Source organism: Neoarius graeffei, chromosome 18 (genome assembly GCF_027579695.1).
Source record: "Neoarius graeffei isolate fNeoGra1 chromosome 18, fNeoGra1.pri, whole genome shotgun sequence".
NCBI lineage: Eukaryota > Metazoa > Chordata > Actinopteri > Siluriformes > Ariidae > Neoarius > Neoarius graeffei.
Genome location: NC_083586.1, coordinates 14,129,812 through 14,146,822, shown reverse-complemented (window position 1 = coordinate 14,146,822; position 17,011 = coordinate 14,129,812). Strand labels below are relative to the sequence as shown.

The following is a 17,011-nucleotide window of genomic DNA, read 5'->3' as shown; positions in this document are numbered from 1 at the left end:
TGCTCATCACTCTGAGAAGACCATCCCCACAGTGAAGCACAGTGGTGGTAGGATCATATTGTGGGGATCCTCGTCATCAGCAGGAACTGGAAGGTCGTCAGGTTTGTGGCAAGAACTGAAAATCGCTGTTTATTAGTGGTCTTCATTTATCATCTTCATTGTGTAAATTACATGCTAAAATCACAAATAACTTCAAATCCAAGGTAGAAACAATGAAATTTGTGAAAAAGTAAAAGGGGGTGAAGTTCTATTTTATGTTGTCACAGTGACTGGTGTATTGAAACTCATGCAAAGTCATACCACTGAAATTTCCCGTTTATCAGAACCAGCAGCTCTGACGCTGAAAGTAATGGGATGGGAGGGGTTAAAAGAGGACTGTGATACTGTATAATATGAGGTTCGTTATGTTCAGGTGCATAATGTGCGAAGACAAACAGGTGAACACATTACCACAAACTCTCAACACACACCCTGTGTGGAGTACAGGACATACATCAGGTAGGGATATCTACTTATTCTGTATGTATGGATGGATGTATACATGGATATATTTATAGCACTGCATGGTTGAATTCTTGAATATTATTGGTCAGAAGGTGTATATTATTTCTGTATAACAGCACATCTCGGACAGTAGCTCCGGCTGTAACCTGGACAAAAGGTTTATATTAATGCATGTTATTAATGGTGCTTTAGACAGAGGAGTTCACTCTTTCCAGTTTCCTGGCAAAATTGTGAAGTTGTGTTTTTTTGAGAGAGAGAGAGAAAGAGAGATGTAAGTGATAACAGGACATAGAGAGACAGAGAGAGTCATATTGTTAATTCATAAAAAATAATATTGGATTTTTTTTTTCCCTCCAGATATGGTTCATCTTATGTCAGTGACCCTGCTCTTCTCAGGTCAGTGCACAAGGATCATGTGTGTGTGTGTTTTCATTCTATTTTCAAGTGTTTCAAAGTGTTTGTTGTCATATGCACAGTCAGGACATGTCCACTTGCACAATGAAATTCTTAATTTGCTGTCCACCATGAATGCCAATTACAAATAAATAAATAGGCAGAAGAAGTAATACAAAGTAAGGCAATATTGTGCAAAAATAAAAGCAAAGGAAAGCAACAAAAACACCCAGTGTAGTACAAAATAAAGGTTAAATGTAGTGCAAAATAGCTAGTGTAATACAAAATAAGGCAATGATCAGATGTAGCAGCAGAAGGGCAGTAATGTGCGAATGTGCAAACAATGTAACCAGACGTAAACAGTCAAGGAAACAGCAGGAAAATGGCAGTAATGTGCAAATATGTGCAAAACAATGTCATCAGATGTAAACAGTCAAGGAACAGCAGCAAAAAGGGTAGTAATGTGCAAACAAATGTAAACAGATGTAAACAGTCAAGGAGAGTTTACAGGGAGGTAGTCCATGGTAGAGGACAGTTTACAGGGAGGTAGTCTATAGACTCCTGTCAGCTGTTCAGGAGTCTGATGGCGGTGGGAAAGAAAGAGTTCTTTAGTCTGACAGTTTTACATTTCAGACTTCTGTACCTCTGGCCTGAGGGTAGGAGTGTGAACAGTCCTTGCTGGGGGTGGGTGGGGTCTTTGAGGATGGAGGCAGCTCTCCTGTGGACTCTGCGGTGGTAGATGCTCTGCAGAGAGGGGAGTGGAGTTTTGGTGATCCTCTCAACAGTCTTCACCACCCTCTGCAGGCGTTTGTGGTCCATTGCTGTAGTGCTGCCGTACCACACAGTGATGCAGTTGGTCAGGATGCTCTCAATCAAGCAGCTGTATAAGTTGCTGAGGATCTTGGGTGACATACCAAACTTCCTCAGCCTCCTCAGAAAGTAAAGATAAATGAAACTGTTCATGCTGAACTAGTGAGACGTTTTAAATCAGGTGTAAAATTCAGAATCCACTGATGCAGCAGGCTTTTGAAACACATTTTGCTCTGTAATTTTTGCTCGACTTCGATTTATATGCCAATGCAGGAATTTACTGTTTAATTTCAGCATGTAAATATTTTTTTTCTATTTGTGATCTGTTGCTATTTTTGTAAAGTTAAATGAAACTGTTCATGTTGAACTAGTGAGCCGCTTTAAATCAGGTGTAAAATTCAGAATCCACTGATGCAGCAGGCTTTTCAAACCCATTTTGCTCTGTGATTTTTGCTTGACTTCCGGAAATTCCCTCTGAGCACAAACACAGGGATAAACTGTATTTTTCTGAAGCAGCCTTAAAGCTCCTGTCCTCCTTTTCCAACACAGTTTTGTGGCTGCTCATTATTTTTTATTATTTTGGAAAAGCCCAAACAGAAACACTACACTGAAAAACATCTGGAGTGACATTTACTTCGAAAAACTTGAGTAACATTTTCCACACAGAAATTCTTAGTACATTTTTACTCTGGATATTCTCAAGTAAAGTCGACTCGCAGGTAGGAATTGCTGCTATCAAAATACTCAAGTAACCTTTACCTGGAATTATGTCTTTGTCACTAAATTTTACTCAATAATCAATAATAATTTTTACTTGAACTACCTTTTCATCAAATTACAGATCTCTGCTAAACATGCATGGGTTTTCATTTATTTATTTATTTTTAATTTTCTGTACTTTTATTTGAGAAATATTCAGTAATATTCACATAATTCTTCATCCAATTTTTTAACACTATTGTTCTAATATGCATTTGTTTTATGTAGTTTTTTTAATGCAATAAAATTGTCTTCAAATAAGGTTACTACAAAACAAAACATCCTCTTAAACAACAGCGCCATTATAATGTTTTCCATAATACAGTACAGTCTGGTGCTTTGAAAGAAAACTCTGCACCTACATCGGTGCTGACAAAAATACTTTCTTAACATTCTTATTAAGAGCCTTAGTCTGAGTAAAGGTGTTAACATTTTTTCAAATAAGGCACTTGACCTCTGGCTGATCCCTTTTATCTCAGAACCCTTTTTAAGAACATTTTAACAAGAAAACATTTCAACCTGAGTACATCTCAGCTAAATTGTCCAGTGACATTTTCAAGAGTCTCATTTTAAAGTGCAATAGCTTTGCACAAAACGCAGTGTATTTTCTTTTAGGTCTTAAAGAACACTTAAACAACATGTAAGAGTTCACAAGTAGCACTGCAACTTTACAAAACAGAAAATAGATAAAACACAAGCAAATGTCCAGTTGGGTGTAAAGGTTTGCATCCCCTTATGTTGACATGATTGAAAATTAGTAAAACAAAGAAATTTACTTTCTTCACCACAATACCTGATGCACAATCAAATGTTCCTTCATTATCAAAAGTAAGAAAAATGGTTAAATTGAGTATAAAAATGAAGTTATAGTGAAATAATGAAAGTTATATCAGTTCAGTGACTTTCATTACTTCATAACTTCATTTTTATACACTCTTTGGCTATGGAGTGCCGAATGTGAAAAAAAAAATCACTTACAGTTTTATAGCTGAAATTTTATATATTTAGCTCACTTTCCTCACATTTAGCTCATTATCCCCCACCCAAACAATGTTTGGCAGGGAATATAGAAATGGGTTCCGTCCGTCTGGTCAAGTTTTTGTTTCCGGGCCAAATCTTTAAAACTACTGAAGATAACTTCATGAAACTTTGTATACAGATCAAGCAACATTTGAAGTGGTGCCTTTTGCTATTTTGGATTTTTGAAAAAAAAAATTAAATTTTTTACATTAAAAAAAAATTTAAAAATGATTTTGACTTAACCTGGCGACTTGTCCAGGGTGTACCCCGCCTTTCGCCCGTAGTCAGCTGGGATAGGCTCCAGCTTGCCTGCGACCCTGTAGAAGGACAAAGCGGCTAGAGATAATGAGATGAGATGAGATTTTGACTTAGTTTCTAAAAGCAATATTCATTTCCGGAGCATATATCCAAAGCTATAAATTTATACGGATTTGAAACTTGGTATACATGTTAACAAGGTGATGTCGATGTGCCTTTTCAAACTAAGAAATTTGAGAAATTTAAATTTTTCATGTTTCCATGGAAACAATTTCAGACGTAGTCTCTCAGGTTAGTCTTAGTGGTAGGTTTTGTTACTGGAGCAGAACTTGAAAACTATGAGAGGTATGGTCTTGAAAGTTGGTATATGTGTTGATTAAGTAATGTGTATGTGTCTTTTGATACAACCCCGATTCCAAAAAAGTTGGGACAAAGTCCAAATTGTAAATAAAAATGGAATGCAATAATTTACAAATCTCAAAAACTGATATTTTATTCACAATAGAACATAGACAACATATCAAATGTCGAAAGTGAGACATTTTGAAATTTCATGCCAAATATTGGCTCATTTGAAATTTCATGACAGCAACACATCTCAAAAAAGTTGGGACAGGGGCAATAAGAGGCTGGAAAAGTTAAAGGTACAAAAAAGGAACAGCTGGAGGACCAAACTGCAACTCATTAGGTCAACTGGCAAGAAGTCATTAACATGGCTGGGTATAAAAAGAGCATCTTGGAGTGACAGCGGCTCTCAGAAGTAAAGATGGGAAGAGGATCACCAATCCCCCTAATTCTGCGCCGACAAATAGTGGAGCAATATCAGAAAGGAGTTCGACACTGTAAAATTGCAAAGAGTTTGAACATATGTGGCAGATCTCAGAATCCAGGGACACATGTCGGCCGAAACGAATCCGAGATAATCGCAAAAGAAGGATTTTTTTTTTAAATTTGTGATTTTTGTTTTTTTCCATCATGTGCAAGTTGAGATCTTGAAGAATGCAATCAGTATTTCAGATAATAGATTGTTTTGTTGGAAAAGCATACATTTTTTGTTGCAAATTGTCTCGTTTTTGTCAGGACTGTAGCCTGCTGGGGGGTGTGGGTAAATTACCATATGGGCCATTCACATGAAGATTTAAGTCATTTTTTTTTCCGTGAATCAGCTGTATGATCCGAGTTGAGCGCATGGCTACTTAACCTGCATACAGGCGTGTGATTTCACTATGGAATGAGTTACTATACAGAGCACAGAGGAGCAAACACCACGAAGCAAACAGACACTCGGTATTTACATCGGAGATCACCATTTCTAGCAAAAAAAACCGCAACCTCATTTTCCAGATTGAATGGAATACTTGAATGATTGGATGATACACGGACCGTTCTAGGATTACATTCCATCGGAGGCATTGGTGTGTGCAAGGCGCCGTTTCTCTTTCTGATGGGGTGAGTTTATTAATCTAAGGCTGTGTGGTTATTTTTGCATGTAACGGAGAGTGTTGTGGTTTGGTTAAGCCTAGGTCACAACCGGACGTACGATTTTTTGGCCGTGTGATTTTTGGCGTTTCCCAAATCGCTGCGTTGTTTTTTTGTTCACGGAGAAAGACGCGCGTTGGTCATAAGTTTGTCTTGCAACCTGAAAAAAACATAAGCGCCCGTAGAGTTTGTTTGACATGACAAAGAACCTCTGCGGCCGGTCTGCGGCTCGAAAATCAGCGCATCACACGCGCGCTCTCGTGCGTTTCATGCACGCTGTCTGTGTGTTTCTTGCGTTTTTTGCATGTAGACCAGCCGTAGGAGCGCGTACTGTACGGCCGGTTGTGACCGAGGCTTTACATGAAACTAGTGTTGTGTTAGTTGTGTCATCATCGTGCTATCTTTCTTTCTTACGGTGTGAGTAATTTTTCAACCACAAAACGTTAAAGTATACTTTAGGACTTATTTTTGTACTTCATAATTGTGTTGGGCATACTTTGCATGGAAGGAAAATTGACGTGGTGATCTTTGTTTACATGAAAGTAGTATCGTGCTAGCTCGTAGGGGGTAGGGCTTTCCTTAATGTCATGCAAATGAGCACCATTATGTGCCCGCCCTACACCCAGAGTAGCTGAGATGGAAAACTATGAGGGCGATTTTCTCCCTTTTCTGTTTTAAGAAGTATACACTTTCAAAAGGCCACACATTCTTCAAATATTGTCAGATCTCCACATGGAAGGCATCATTGGAAAGCTTAGAAACTGTACTTTCTGAATCTGTCAATAACTCAAAATGCCCCCAGGCCGACATGTGTCCCTGGATTCTGTGATCTGCCACATATCATCATCTACAGTGCATAATATCATCAAAAGATTCAGTGCCCTTAGACGGCACTGCATCACATACAGGCATGCTTCTGTATTGGAAATCACAAAATGGGCTCAGGAATATTTCCAGAGAACATTATCTGTCAACACAATTCACCGTGCAATCCGCCGTTGCCAGCTAAAACTCTATAGTTCAAAGAAGAAGCCGTATCTAAACATGATCCAGAAGCGCAGACGTCTTCTCTGGGCCAAGGCTCGTTTAAAATGGACTGTGGCAAAGTGGAAAACTGTTCTGTGGTCAGACGAATCAAAATTTGAAGTTCTTTATGGAAATCAGGGACGCCATGTCATTCGGACTAAAGAGGAGAAGGATGACCCAAGTTGTTATCAGCACTCAGTTCAGAAGCCTGCATCTCTGATGGTATTCTGTAAAGCTGCTTTGCGACAATGTTTATTGTTAAAAGCGCTGTACAAATAAACTTGATTTGATTTGATTTGATTTATGGGGTTGCATTAGTGCGTGTGGCATGGGCAGCTTACACATCTGGAAAGACACCATCAATGCTGAAAGGTATATCCAGGTTCTAGAGCAACATATGCTCCCATCCAGACGACGTCTCTTTCAGGGAAGACCTTGCATTTTCCAACATGAAAATGCCAAACCACATACTGCATCAATTACAGCATCATGGCTGCATAGAAGAAGGGTCCGGGTACTGAACTGGCCAGCCTGCAGTCCAGATCTTTCACACACAGAAAACATTTGGCGCATCATAAAACGGAAGATACGACAAAAAAAGACCTAAGACAGTTGAGCAACTAGAATCCTACATTAGACAAGAATGGGTTAACATTCCTATCCCTAAACTTGAGCAACTTGTCTCCTCAGGCCCCAGATGTTTACAGACTGTTGTAAAGAGAAAAGGGGATGTCTCACAGTGGTAAACATGGCCTTGTCCCAACTTTTTTGAGATGTGTTGTTGTCATTAAATTTAAAATCACCTAATTTTTCTCTTTAAATGATACATTTTCTCAGTTTAAACATTTGTTATGTCTTCTATGTTCTATTCTGAATAAAATACGGAATTTTGAAACTTCCACATCATTGCATTCCATTTTTATTTACAATTTGGACTTTGTCCCAACTTTTTTGGAATCAGGGTTGTATATTGTTTCACTGAAAATATATTCTGCACTTTATTAAACTGAAAACTTCTGCATTTACATCTGCCTCCCTCACGTACCTGACAGAATACTTCGTCTTACAATGGATGTAGTGGACGTGTTTCAGTACGCGATTCCATGCCGTTTCTGCGTTTCCCCCGTCCCTGCCGCTAGCCTCATATTTCCACCGGTGTACCAATGCTTATCCTCCTTCACCCTACGATGGAGAGAATCACCTGTGTGGATTCTGCACTATTTGTTGGTGCAGAATTAGGGGGATTGGTGATCCTCTTCCCATCTTTACTTCTGAGAGCTGCTGTCACTCCAAGATGCTCTTTTTATACCCAGTCATGTTAATGACCTATTGCCAATTGACCTAATGAGTTGCAATTTGGTCCTCCAGCTGTACCTTTTTTGTACCTTTAACTTTTCCAGCCTCTTATTGCCCCTGTCCCAACTTTTTTGAGATGTGTTGCTGTCATGAAACTTCAAATAAGCCAATATTTGGCATGAAATTTCAAAATGGCTCACTTTCGACATTTGATATGTTGTCTATGTTCTATTGTGAATACAATATCAGTTTTTGTGATTTGTAAATTATTGCAGTCCATTTTTATTTACAATTTGTACTTTGTCCCAACTTTTTTGGAATCGGGGTTGTATACATGGGTAAAAAATCCAAAACGGCAAGCTAGATCAGAAACGTGAAAACAGGGAAAAGGGTCGGTCAAGGTGCAAACAGTAACATCAAAGGCTATGCGAGAACAATAATGAGAAATAGGCACAAGAATCAAGAAACCAGGAAAACAAGAACATGGGTAGAAAGGCTCGGTAATGTGTACTTAATGTTGCATAATACTTTGCAATGCAAATGCATCAGCACTGTCCTTAAATAGGCAAACATAAAGTTCATTAATTGAGCTCAGGTGCGCCTTGTTCACGGTGCATGTGCTGGAGTCCATTCAGCGCATGCAGCCCAAGGCGTGCCTTTAGGTGCACACATCACAGCACACAGGACTCATCTCATCTCATTATCTCTAGCCGCTTTATCCTGTTCTACAGGGTCACAGGCAAGCTGGAGCCTATCCCAGCTGACTACGGGTGAAAGGCAGGGTACACCCTGGACAAGTCACCAGATCATCACAGGGCTGACACATAGACACAGACAACCATTCACACTCACATTCACACCTACGGTCAATTTAGAGTCACCAGTTAACCTAACCTGCATGTCTTTGGACTGTGGGGGAAACCGGAGCACCCGGAGGAAACCCACGCGGACACGGGGAGAATATGCAAACTCCACACAGAAAGGCCCTCGCCAGCCACGGGGCTCAAACCTGGACCTTCTTGCTGTGAGGTGACAGCGCTAACCACTACACCACCGAGCCGCCACACAGGACTGACAACTACAAATTAGATACACATAAAACAACAAACAAAAAATAATAAATAAAATAATTAAAAAGGGCTGTGGCAGTGGGGGCGTGGTCAAGCGTCGGTCTGTGACCGGAGGGTGGAGTCAGGGAAGGTAAGTGGCAGAATCATTGCACCTGAGGTCTATTAACATGTGTTTGTGTGTCTTCCCCAGTGACTGCGCCCTATTTAAGGAGAGAGTGAGAGCAGAGGGGAGCTCTCTCCCCAACCAGAAGACTCGTGTGTGTGTGTGTGTGTGTGTGTGTGTGTGTGTGTGTGTGTGTGTGCGTGCGCATGTGTGTGCGCGTGTATGGCTGGGAGAGTGTTACAGCTGAAAAGCTGAAAATAAAAAGATTTTGGAAGTTAATTCTGGCCTGCTGTCTTTCTGTGCTCCTCCCACTCATACGAACTGCCACAGTGGTGCTGAAACCCGGGACGGAGCACAGGAAAAGAATAGCCCCATGGAGTCCTCCCCCTTCACAGACCTGGTCCACGCCCTCGCCATGGCCCAGCAGAGCCAGCACCAGGCACTAGTCACCCTCCGGAAAGAGCAAGAGCACCGGTTCGAGGCCCTGGTGTTGGCGTAGCAGGAAGATCGACAGGCGTTCCGGCACCTCCTCGCGTCGGCGGGGTCCACCACCTCCACCGCCATGGGCCCTTCTCCCCTCACCCTAACTAAGATGGGCCCACATGACGACCCCGAGGCCTTCCTCACGCTCTTCAAGCAGGCAGCAGAGGCCTCTGGCTGGCCGGTGGAACAGCGTGCGGCGCGCCTCCTCCCCCTGTTAATGGGCGAAGCGCAGCTGACCGCACTACAGCTCCCCGCTGGCTGGTCTACGTGGACCTTTGCCGGGCCGTCCTCCAGCGGGTGGGGTGCACCCCCAAACAGCAGTGACAGTGCTTCCATGCTCTGCGCCTGGAGGAAGTTGGCCGGCCGCGTTTGGCCAGCAGCTCCGGGATGCCTGCTGGCGGTGGTTGAGGGCTGACAACCGCGACGCCCGAGGGAATCATTGATCAGGTGGTACTGGAGCAGTTCATCACCCGCCTACCAGAGGGGACCGCAGAGTGGGTCCAGTGCCACCGCCCAGCATCGCTGGATCAGGCCATAGAGTCAGTGGAGGACCATTTGGTGGCTGTTCCGACAGCAGGACAGTGGACATCCTCTTCTTCCCTCTCTCTCTCTCTCTCCCCCCTCCTGTCTTGTCCTCTCACCATTCCCTCACCGCGGAGATGGGGGCCGGCTCCACCCCAGCCGGCCCGCCACACCCGCAGTGCCCTCCCGTTTTTCCCTTCTGTGTCTGTCTCCTCCCCACCTCTGGTGAGTGAGCCCCAGAGCACCGGTGCAGAGAAGAAGCCTGGGCCGGTTTGCTGGCGCTGCGGGGAGCCGGGCCACCTCCAACAGCAGTGCTCGGTAATGGAAGTGGGTGCTGTGGTTCGGATCCCCGACGCGCCAGGAGCTGCCCTCGATCGGGCCGGAGCGTATCGCATACTGGTGAGTATCCAAAGGGATACATATTAGGCTTTGGTGGACTCTGGCTGTAATCAGACCTCAATTCACCAAAGCCTGGTGCAAGACAAGGCATTGGGGGAAGCACAGGGGGTGAAGTTGTTGTGTGTGCACGGGGATGTTCACAGCTACCCTTTAGTGTCGGTCCACATTCTTTTCCGAGGGGAAAAATTTAGAGTAAAGGCTGCGGTTAATCCTTGCCTCACCCACTCAATAATTTTGGGGACTGATTGGCCGGGATTCAGGGAGTTAATGAGCCATTTAGTGAAGAGGGGGTCCTGCCGTAGTTCAGCAGGGGGAGGTCCCGGTGTCACATTGGCGGGAGCAGCTGTCACAGAGCTGTCTACGTCATCTCCGCGTCAGAGTGAGGAGCAGCAGGCTCCTCCTCCCTCTCTCGGGGAATCCCTCGCGGATTTTCCGTTAGAGCAGTCGTGAGACGAGACTCTGCGGCATGCATTTGACCAAGTGAGAGTAATCGATGGTCAAATGCTCCAGCCAAATGCCACCCCATCCTTCCCCTATTTTTCTGTTATGAAGGATAGATTATACCGAGTGACGCAAGACACTCAGACTAAAGAGCAAGTCACGCAGCTTTTGATTCCAAAGAGCCACCGGGAATTGGTATTCCAGGCGGCTCACTTTAATCCTATGGCTGGACACTTAGGGCAGGATAAAACACTAGCCCAAATAATGGCCCGGTTCTATTGGCCAGGGATTTGCGGTGATGTCCATAGGTGGTGTACGGCATGCCACGAATGCCAGTTAGTAAATCCAGTGGCCATTCCAAAAGCACCTTTGCGCCCTCTCCCATTAATCGAGACCCCGTTCGAAAGAATTGGGATGGATCTCGTTGGGCCATTAGATCGGTCAACACGAAGGTACCACTTTATGTGAGTTCTGGTGGACTATGCAATGCGATACCCGGAAGCAGTGCCTCTTCATAATATCTCAGCACGCAGAATTGCAGAAGTGTTCTTCTGTGTCATCTCCCGAGTCGGAATCCCAAAAGATTCTGACTGACCAAGGCACTTCGTTTATGTCACACACACTGAGCAAACTGTATGGGTTATTGGGAATTAAGACAATCCGCACCAGCATGTATCACCCACAAACAGACAGTTTAGTTGAACGGTTCAATCGCACCCTCAAAAATATAATTAAAAAATTTGTTAGTGAGGACGCACATAATTGGGATAAATGGCTCGAACCATTGTTATTTGCAGTGCAAGACGTCCCCCAAGCCTCCACGGGGTTCTCCCCATTCGAATTGTTATATGGGCGTAAGCCATGCAGTATTCTAGATGTGCTGCGAGAAAACTGGGAGGAGGGACCTTCACCAAGTAAAAATGAAATTCAATACGTTATTGACCTGCATGCAGAACTCCACACACTCACATGCCTAACCCAGGAGAATTTGCGGCTGGCCCAAAAACGGCAAACCCGCCTGTACGACAGGGGTACACGCCTTAGGGCAGGGGTGTCAAACCTGATCCATAAAGGGCCGTGTGGCTGCAGGTTTTCATTCCAGCCATGCAGCAGCACCCTGATTTGGCTTATTCAATCAACTGACACACCCACCCTTTAATCAAGGGTGGGTGTGGCTGCAAGTATTTGACTGTGTGAAGACAGTGCAGTTGATTAAATGAGCCAAGTCAGGTGTGCTGCTGCATGGCTGGAATGAAAACCTGCAGCCACAAGGCCCTTTATGGATCAGGTTTGACACCCCTGCCTTAGGGAGTTCGCACCGGGAGATAAAGTACTCATACTGTTGCCCACATCGAGCTCCAAATTGATCGCCAAGTGGCAAGGACCCTTTGAGGTCACATGGCTGGTCGGAGACGTCGACTATGAGGTGAGGCGAACGGACAGGGGTGGGGCGCTATAGATTTACCACCTCAATCTGCTCAAACTCTGGAACGAGGAGGTCCCCGTGGCATTGGTGTTGGTGGTTCCGGAGAAGCCAGAGCTGGGGCCAGAGGTTCAAAAGGGAGCATTGGTATCACGTACCTCTCCGGTCCCCTGTGGAGACCACCTCTCCCCGACCCAACTTGCGGAGGTTGCCCAGTTGCAGACCGAGTTTTCAGACGTGTTCTTGCCCCTGCCCGGCTGCACCAACCTCATAGAGCACTACATTGAGACACCCCCGGGGGTGGTAGTGCGCAGCCACCCTTACAAGCTACCAGAACACAAGAAAAAAGTGGTTCGGGAAGAACTCAAAGCTATGCTTGAAATGGGCATCGTCAAGGAGTCCCACAGTGACTGGAGCAGCCTGGTGGTCTTGGTACCCAAGGCCGACGGGTTGGTCCGGTTCTGTGTAGACTATAGAAAAGTCAGTGCGGTGTCTAAATTCGATGCGTACCCAATGCCTCATATTGATGAGTTGCTCGATCGACTAGGCACGGCTCGCTTTTACTCGACACTGGATTTGAAAAAGGGTTATTGGCATATCCCCTTGACTCCATTATCCCGAGAAAAAAATGGCCTTTTCCACACCGTTTGGCTTACACCAGTTTGTCACACTTCTTTTTGGGCTGTTTGGGGCGCCCGCTACATTCCAGCGGCGGATGTATAGGGTCCTCCGCCCCCACGCCACCTATGCGGCTGCATACCTTGACAACATCATTATTTATAGTAATGACTGGCCACGGCACCTGCAACACCTGAGGGCCGTCCTTAGGTTGCTGAGGCAAGCGGGTCTCACAGCCAACCCAAAGTGTGTGATTGGGTGGGTGGAAGTATGGTATCTGGGCTTCCACTTGGGCAACGGGCAGGTGCGTCCCCAAATTAACAAGACAGCAGCAATTGCGGCCTGCCCGAGACCCAAGACCAAAAAGGGGGTGAGACAGTTCCTGGGGCTGGCTGGCTACTATCGTAGGTTTATACCTAATTATTCGGCCGTCACTAGCCCGCTGACTGATCTTATTAAAAAGGGGGCACCAGATCCGGTCCAGTGGACAGAGCAATGCCAGCGGGCTTTCTCTGAGGTGAAGGCTGCACTGTGTGGGGGGCCACTGTTACACTCCCCTGACTTTTCTCTCTTCTTTATGTTGCAGACAGATGCGTCGGACAGGGGGCTGGGGGCTGTTTTGTCCCAGGAGGTGGAGGGGGAGGACCGTCCAGTGCTGTACATCAGCAGGAAGCTGTCGGTATGTAAGGGGCGCTACAGCACCATCAAAAAAGACTGCCTCGTGACCAAGTGGGCGGTCTTTGCCCTCCGGTACTACCTGCTGGGATGCCCTTTCACCCTCTGTTCAGACCACGTGCCCCTCCAGTGGCTCCACTGCATGAAGGATGCCAGTGCATGGATCACCTGTTGGTATCTGGCACTCCAACCCTTTTACTTCAAGATGATCCACAGGCCGGGGGCGCAGATGGTCGTGGTGGACTTCCTCTCCCATCAAGGGGGGGGGATTCGGCTGCAGGCCAGACAGCCGCCCGGCCTGAGTCAGGCGGTGGGGGTATGTGGCAGCGGGGGCATGGTCAAGCGTTGGTCTGTGACCGGAGGGCGGAGTCAGGGAAGGTAAGTGGCAGAATCACTGCCCCTGAGGTCTATTAACGTGTGTTTGTGTGTCTTCCCAGTGACCATGCCCTATTTAAGGAGAGAGTGAGAGCAGAGGGGAGCTCTCTCCCCAACCAGAGGACGAGTGTGTGTGCATGTATGGCTGGGAGAGTGTTGCAGCTGAAAAGCTGAAAATAAAAAGAGTTTGGTACTTAATTCTTGTCTGACGTCTTTCTGTGCTCCTCCCACTCATACGAACTGCCACAAGGGCCTTTATGAATAATATTATGGCCTATGTAAAGGAAGGTTTGCTTACAATGGCAGTAGAAAGGAGGTGGGTTTGTACAGTGTTATCTCCACTAATGTACAATACTCAAACTATGCAGATGACAAATATATAGATATATGAAGTGGATTATAAAGTGGCAGAGGGGAACCGAATTGATTCCAGAAATTCAAGAAGAGGATTCCATATCCTGTAAAATTTTGTGGTGGAGCCATGCAACATAGCCCTCATCTTCTCTAGCTGAGAATAGGACAAAAGGTCTCTTAACCAGTGAAAGACTGTTGGTGGAGCAGAAGATTTCCACCTCAGTAAAATTAATCTCCTAGCTAATAGAGTGGCAAATGCTATGAAGTCAGCCACATATTTAGGTATCAGTGGGGTGGAGGGTAGCACACCAAAAAAAAAAAATAGTTACTGAAATAGGATCAAAAGGTACATTTAATATAGTAGATAGAATACTGAAGATGTCAGTTCAATAGAACATATGTATTGAAGAGGCTGGGGCTTGCTGGCATTGGTCACAGAGGGGGCTTATGTTATGGGGGTATATCTTAGAGAGCTTCTCCTTACTTCTCCTTAGAGAGCTTCTCCTTACTCCAGTGCATATGGTGGAGAATCTTAAACTGTAGGAGGATATTTTTGGCACAGACAGAGGAGGAATGTACTCGATACAAGATTTTCTCCCAAATGTCCATCAAGCACCTCTCCAAGATCCCTTTCCCAGAAGTTCTTAATGGAAGATAACATTGTCAGTAAACCCTCTGAGAAGGCATGAACTACAAACATGGGCACTCCAGACTACAGCTCCCAGAACACACAGTGCCCTCTGTCTCCCGCCTACTGAATCTCAGCTGGCTCTCATTTCCTTCGATCTCACCTCTATTTAAGCTCCCTTAAAAAACACACCATTGTGAAGTATTGTCCTGCTAGTTCAGTTTATACCAAGCCTTGTATCTTTTCTGATTGCTTCTTACCATTCTCATCTCATTATCTCTAGCCACTTTATCCTTCTACAGGGTCGCAGGCAAGCTGGAGCCTATCCCAGCTGACTACGGGCGAAAGGCGGGGTACACCCTGGACAAGTTGCCAGGTCATCACAGGGCTGACACATAGACACAGACAACCATTCACACTCACACCTACGGTCAATTTAGATTCACCAGTTAACCTAACCTGCATGTCTTTGGACTGTGGGGGAAACCGGAGCACCTGGAGGAAACCCACGCAGACACGGGGAGAACATGCAAGCTCCACACAGAAAGGCCCTCACTGGCCCCGGGGCTCGAACCCAGGACCTTCTTGCTGTGAGGCGACAGCACTAACCACTACACCACCGTGCCGCCCTTCTTACCATTCTGATTCTTGCTATTTCCTCCTTGTTTTCGCTCTTTGTCTTTCCTACATTACGTTGTTTGCCAATCGCCCGACCCTCGCTCGTTTTCTGACACTGATTCCAGTTCCTCGATTTGGCTTTGTTGATATTCTGCAATCTGTCTTCCTCCACCCATACATCTGTAAGTGCCTGCATTCTAACAGGATACTTCAGCGATGGATGTAGCGGAGGACTCTAAACAGACTGCTCTCAACGCACAGGGGCGTTTGCTGGGAGAACATCAACAGATGCTCACCGATCTCAACTCCCGGATGACAGCTCGCAACTGTGATGTCACAGGCCCTCCTAGTGTGCCCTGTCTCCTCCTAGCCTGGAGTTGCAACTCCCCTGTTAGGGTGGCTGGAGGTATGGTGAAGTTTGGATCCAAATGCAGAACACAGATGTTAATCCAATAAATAAGATGATTTAATACAGGGAAGAAAGGGTGTGGCAAAAGGTAAACAAACAGGACCAAAAAACAAATGGCAAAAATAGTCTGGGCAAAATGAGAACAAACAACTTGACAAAAACATGAGACAGGCAAAGACAAAAATGCTAGCACAAAAAAAAAAAAACCCTGAACAAGAAAAGACCCTTAGTGCAAGAAACCATGAATCAGAAATAACCCTTAGTGCAAAAAAAAAACATGAACCAGAAAAAATGCGAGTGCAAAAACCATGAACAAGAGAAAATCGCACAAGAGAGAAAAAACATAAGAAGCAAGAGAGGCACAGAACCGGCTAGAGAAGGAAACAAAATGTTCTGGCAAGGTCTGAGTCTGAGAACAGCATATTTATAAGCAGCGGTGAAAACCAGGAAGTGAATGCAGGTGAGAAGGAATTCCTGTCCCGGATCCGGATCGGCGCTGATGTGAGAGATCCATAATCTCCTGGGTGGATGTCCGGGGCGGAGCATGACATCCCCACTCTGGTGAAGTTCACTGGAGACGCCATCGCATGTAAAGGTTTTTTACTGTAATGTTCTATGTATTTTGCCACCATGCCAAACTTATCAGAGGAGCATAAAATCGTCAAATTTCTGTCTTTTCTCACTGGCAAAGCACTCTGCTGGGCCACTGCCATTTGGAACAGGGGTGGTGAACAAACAAACAAAGTCGTATGAACAGTTCCTCTCTCTATTCAAGAGAGTGTTTGACCACAAACCCGATGGGATAGAGCAGGGGTGTCCAAACTGATCCATAAAGGGCCGTGTGGCTGCAGGTTTTCATTCCAGCCATGCAGCAGCACACCTGACTTGGCTCATTCAATCAACTGAACTGTCTTCACACAGTCAAATACTTGCAGCCACACCCACCCTTGATTAAAGGGTGGGTGTGTCAGTTGATTCAATAAGCCAAATCAGGTGTGCTGCTGCATGGCTGGAATGAAAACCTGCAGCCACATGGCCCTTTATGGATCAGTTTGGACACCCCTGGGATAGAGGTTAGAGAGAGCCTACTCGCCAGTTCTCAAGGTGCTTGAAGTGTCGCTGAATATGTCCTGGACTTCAGGACGCGAGCAGCCTCTAGTGGATTGAACGACCCAGCTCTGAAAGCAGTCTTTCGCCAAGGTTTACGTCCTGAAATCATCAGCAAACTGGCTTGTAGAGATGAGAACCTCTCTCTAGACTCCCTTATAGACCTAGCTATTTGTCTCAACCAACTGTTAAAGCACCAACCCTCTATCCACGATTGTACCAAGCCTGTTCAGCCATCAGA

At 45.3% G+C, this 17,011-nt stretch overlaps 1 protein-coding gene across 1 annotated transcript in view; it reads left to right on the top strand.

Moving 5' to 3' along the window:
• The first annotated feature begins 432 nt into the window (after window positions 1-432).
• The window catches only part of LOC132865947 (C-type mannose receptor 2-like), a 56,692-nt gene continuing 40,113 nt past the window's right edge, over window positions 433-17,011 (top strand). The window contains exons 1-2 of the mRNA XM_060898447.1: window positions 433-498; window positions 862-900. Of these exons, the coding sequence (XP_060754430.1) occupies window positions 864-900 (37 nt within the window). The 5' untranslated portion in view covers window positions 433-498; window positions 862-863. The remainder of the gene's footprint in view (window positions 499-861; window positions 901-17,011) is intronic.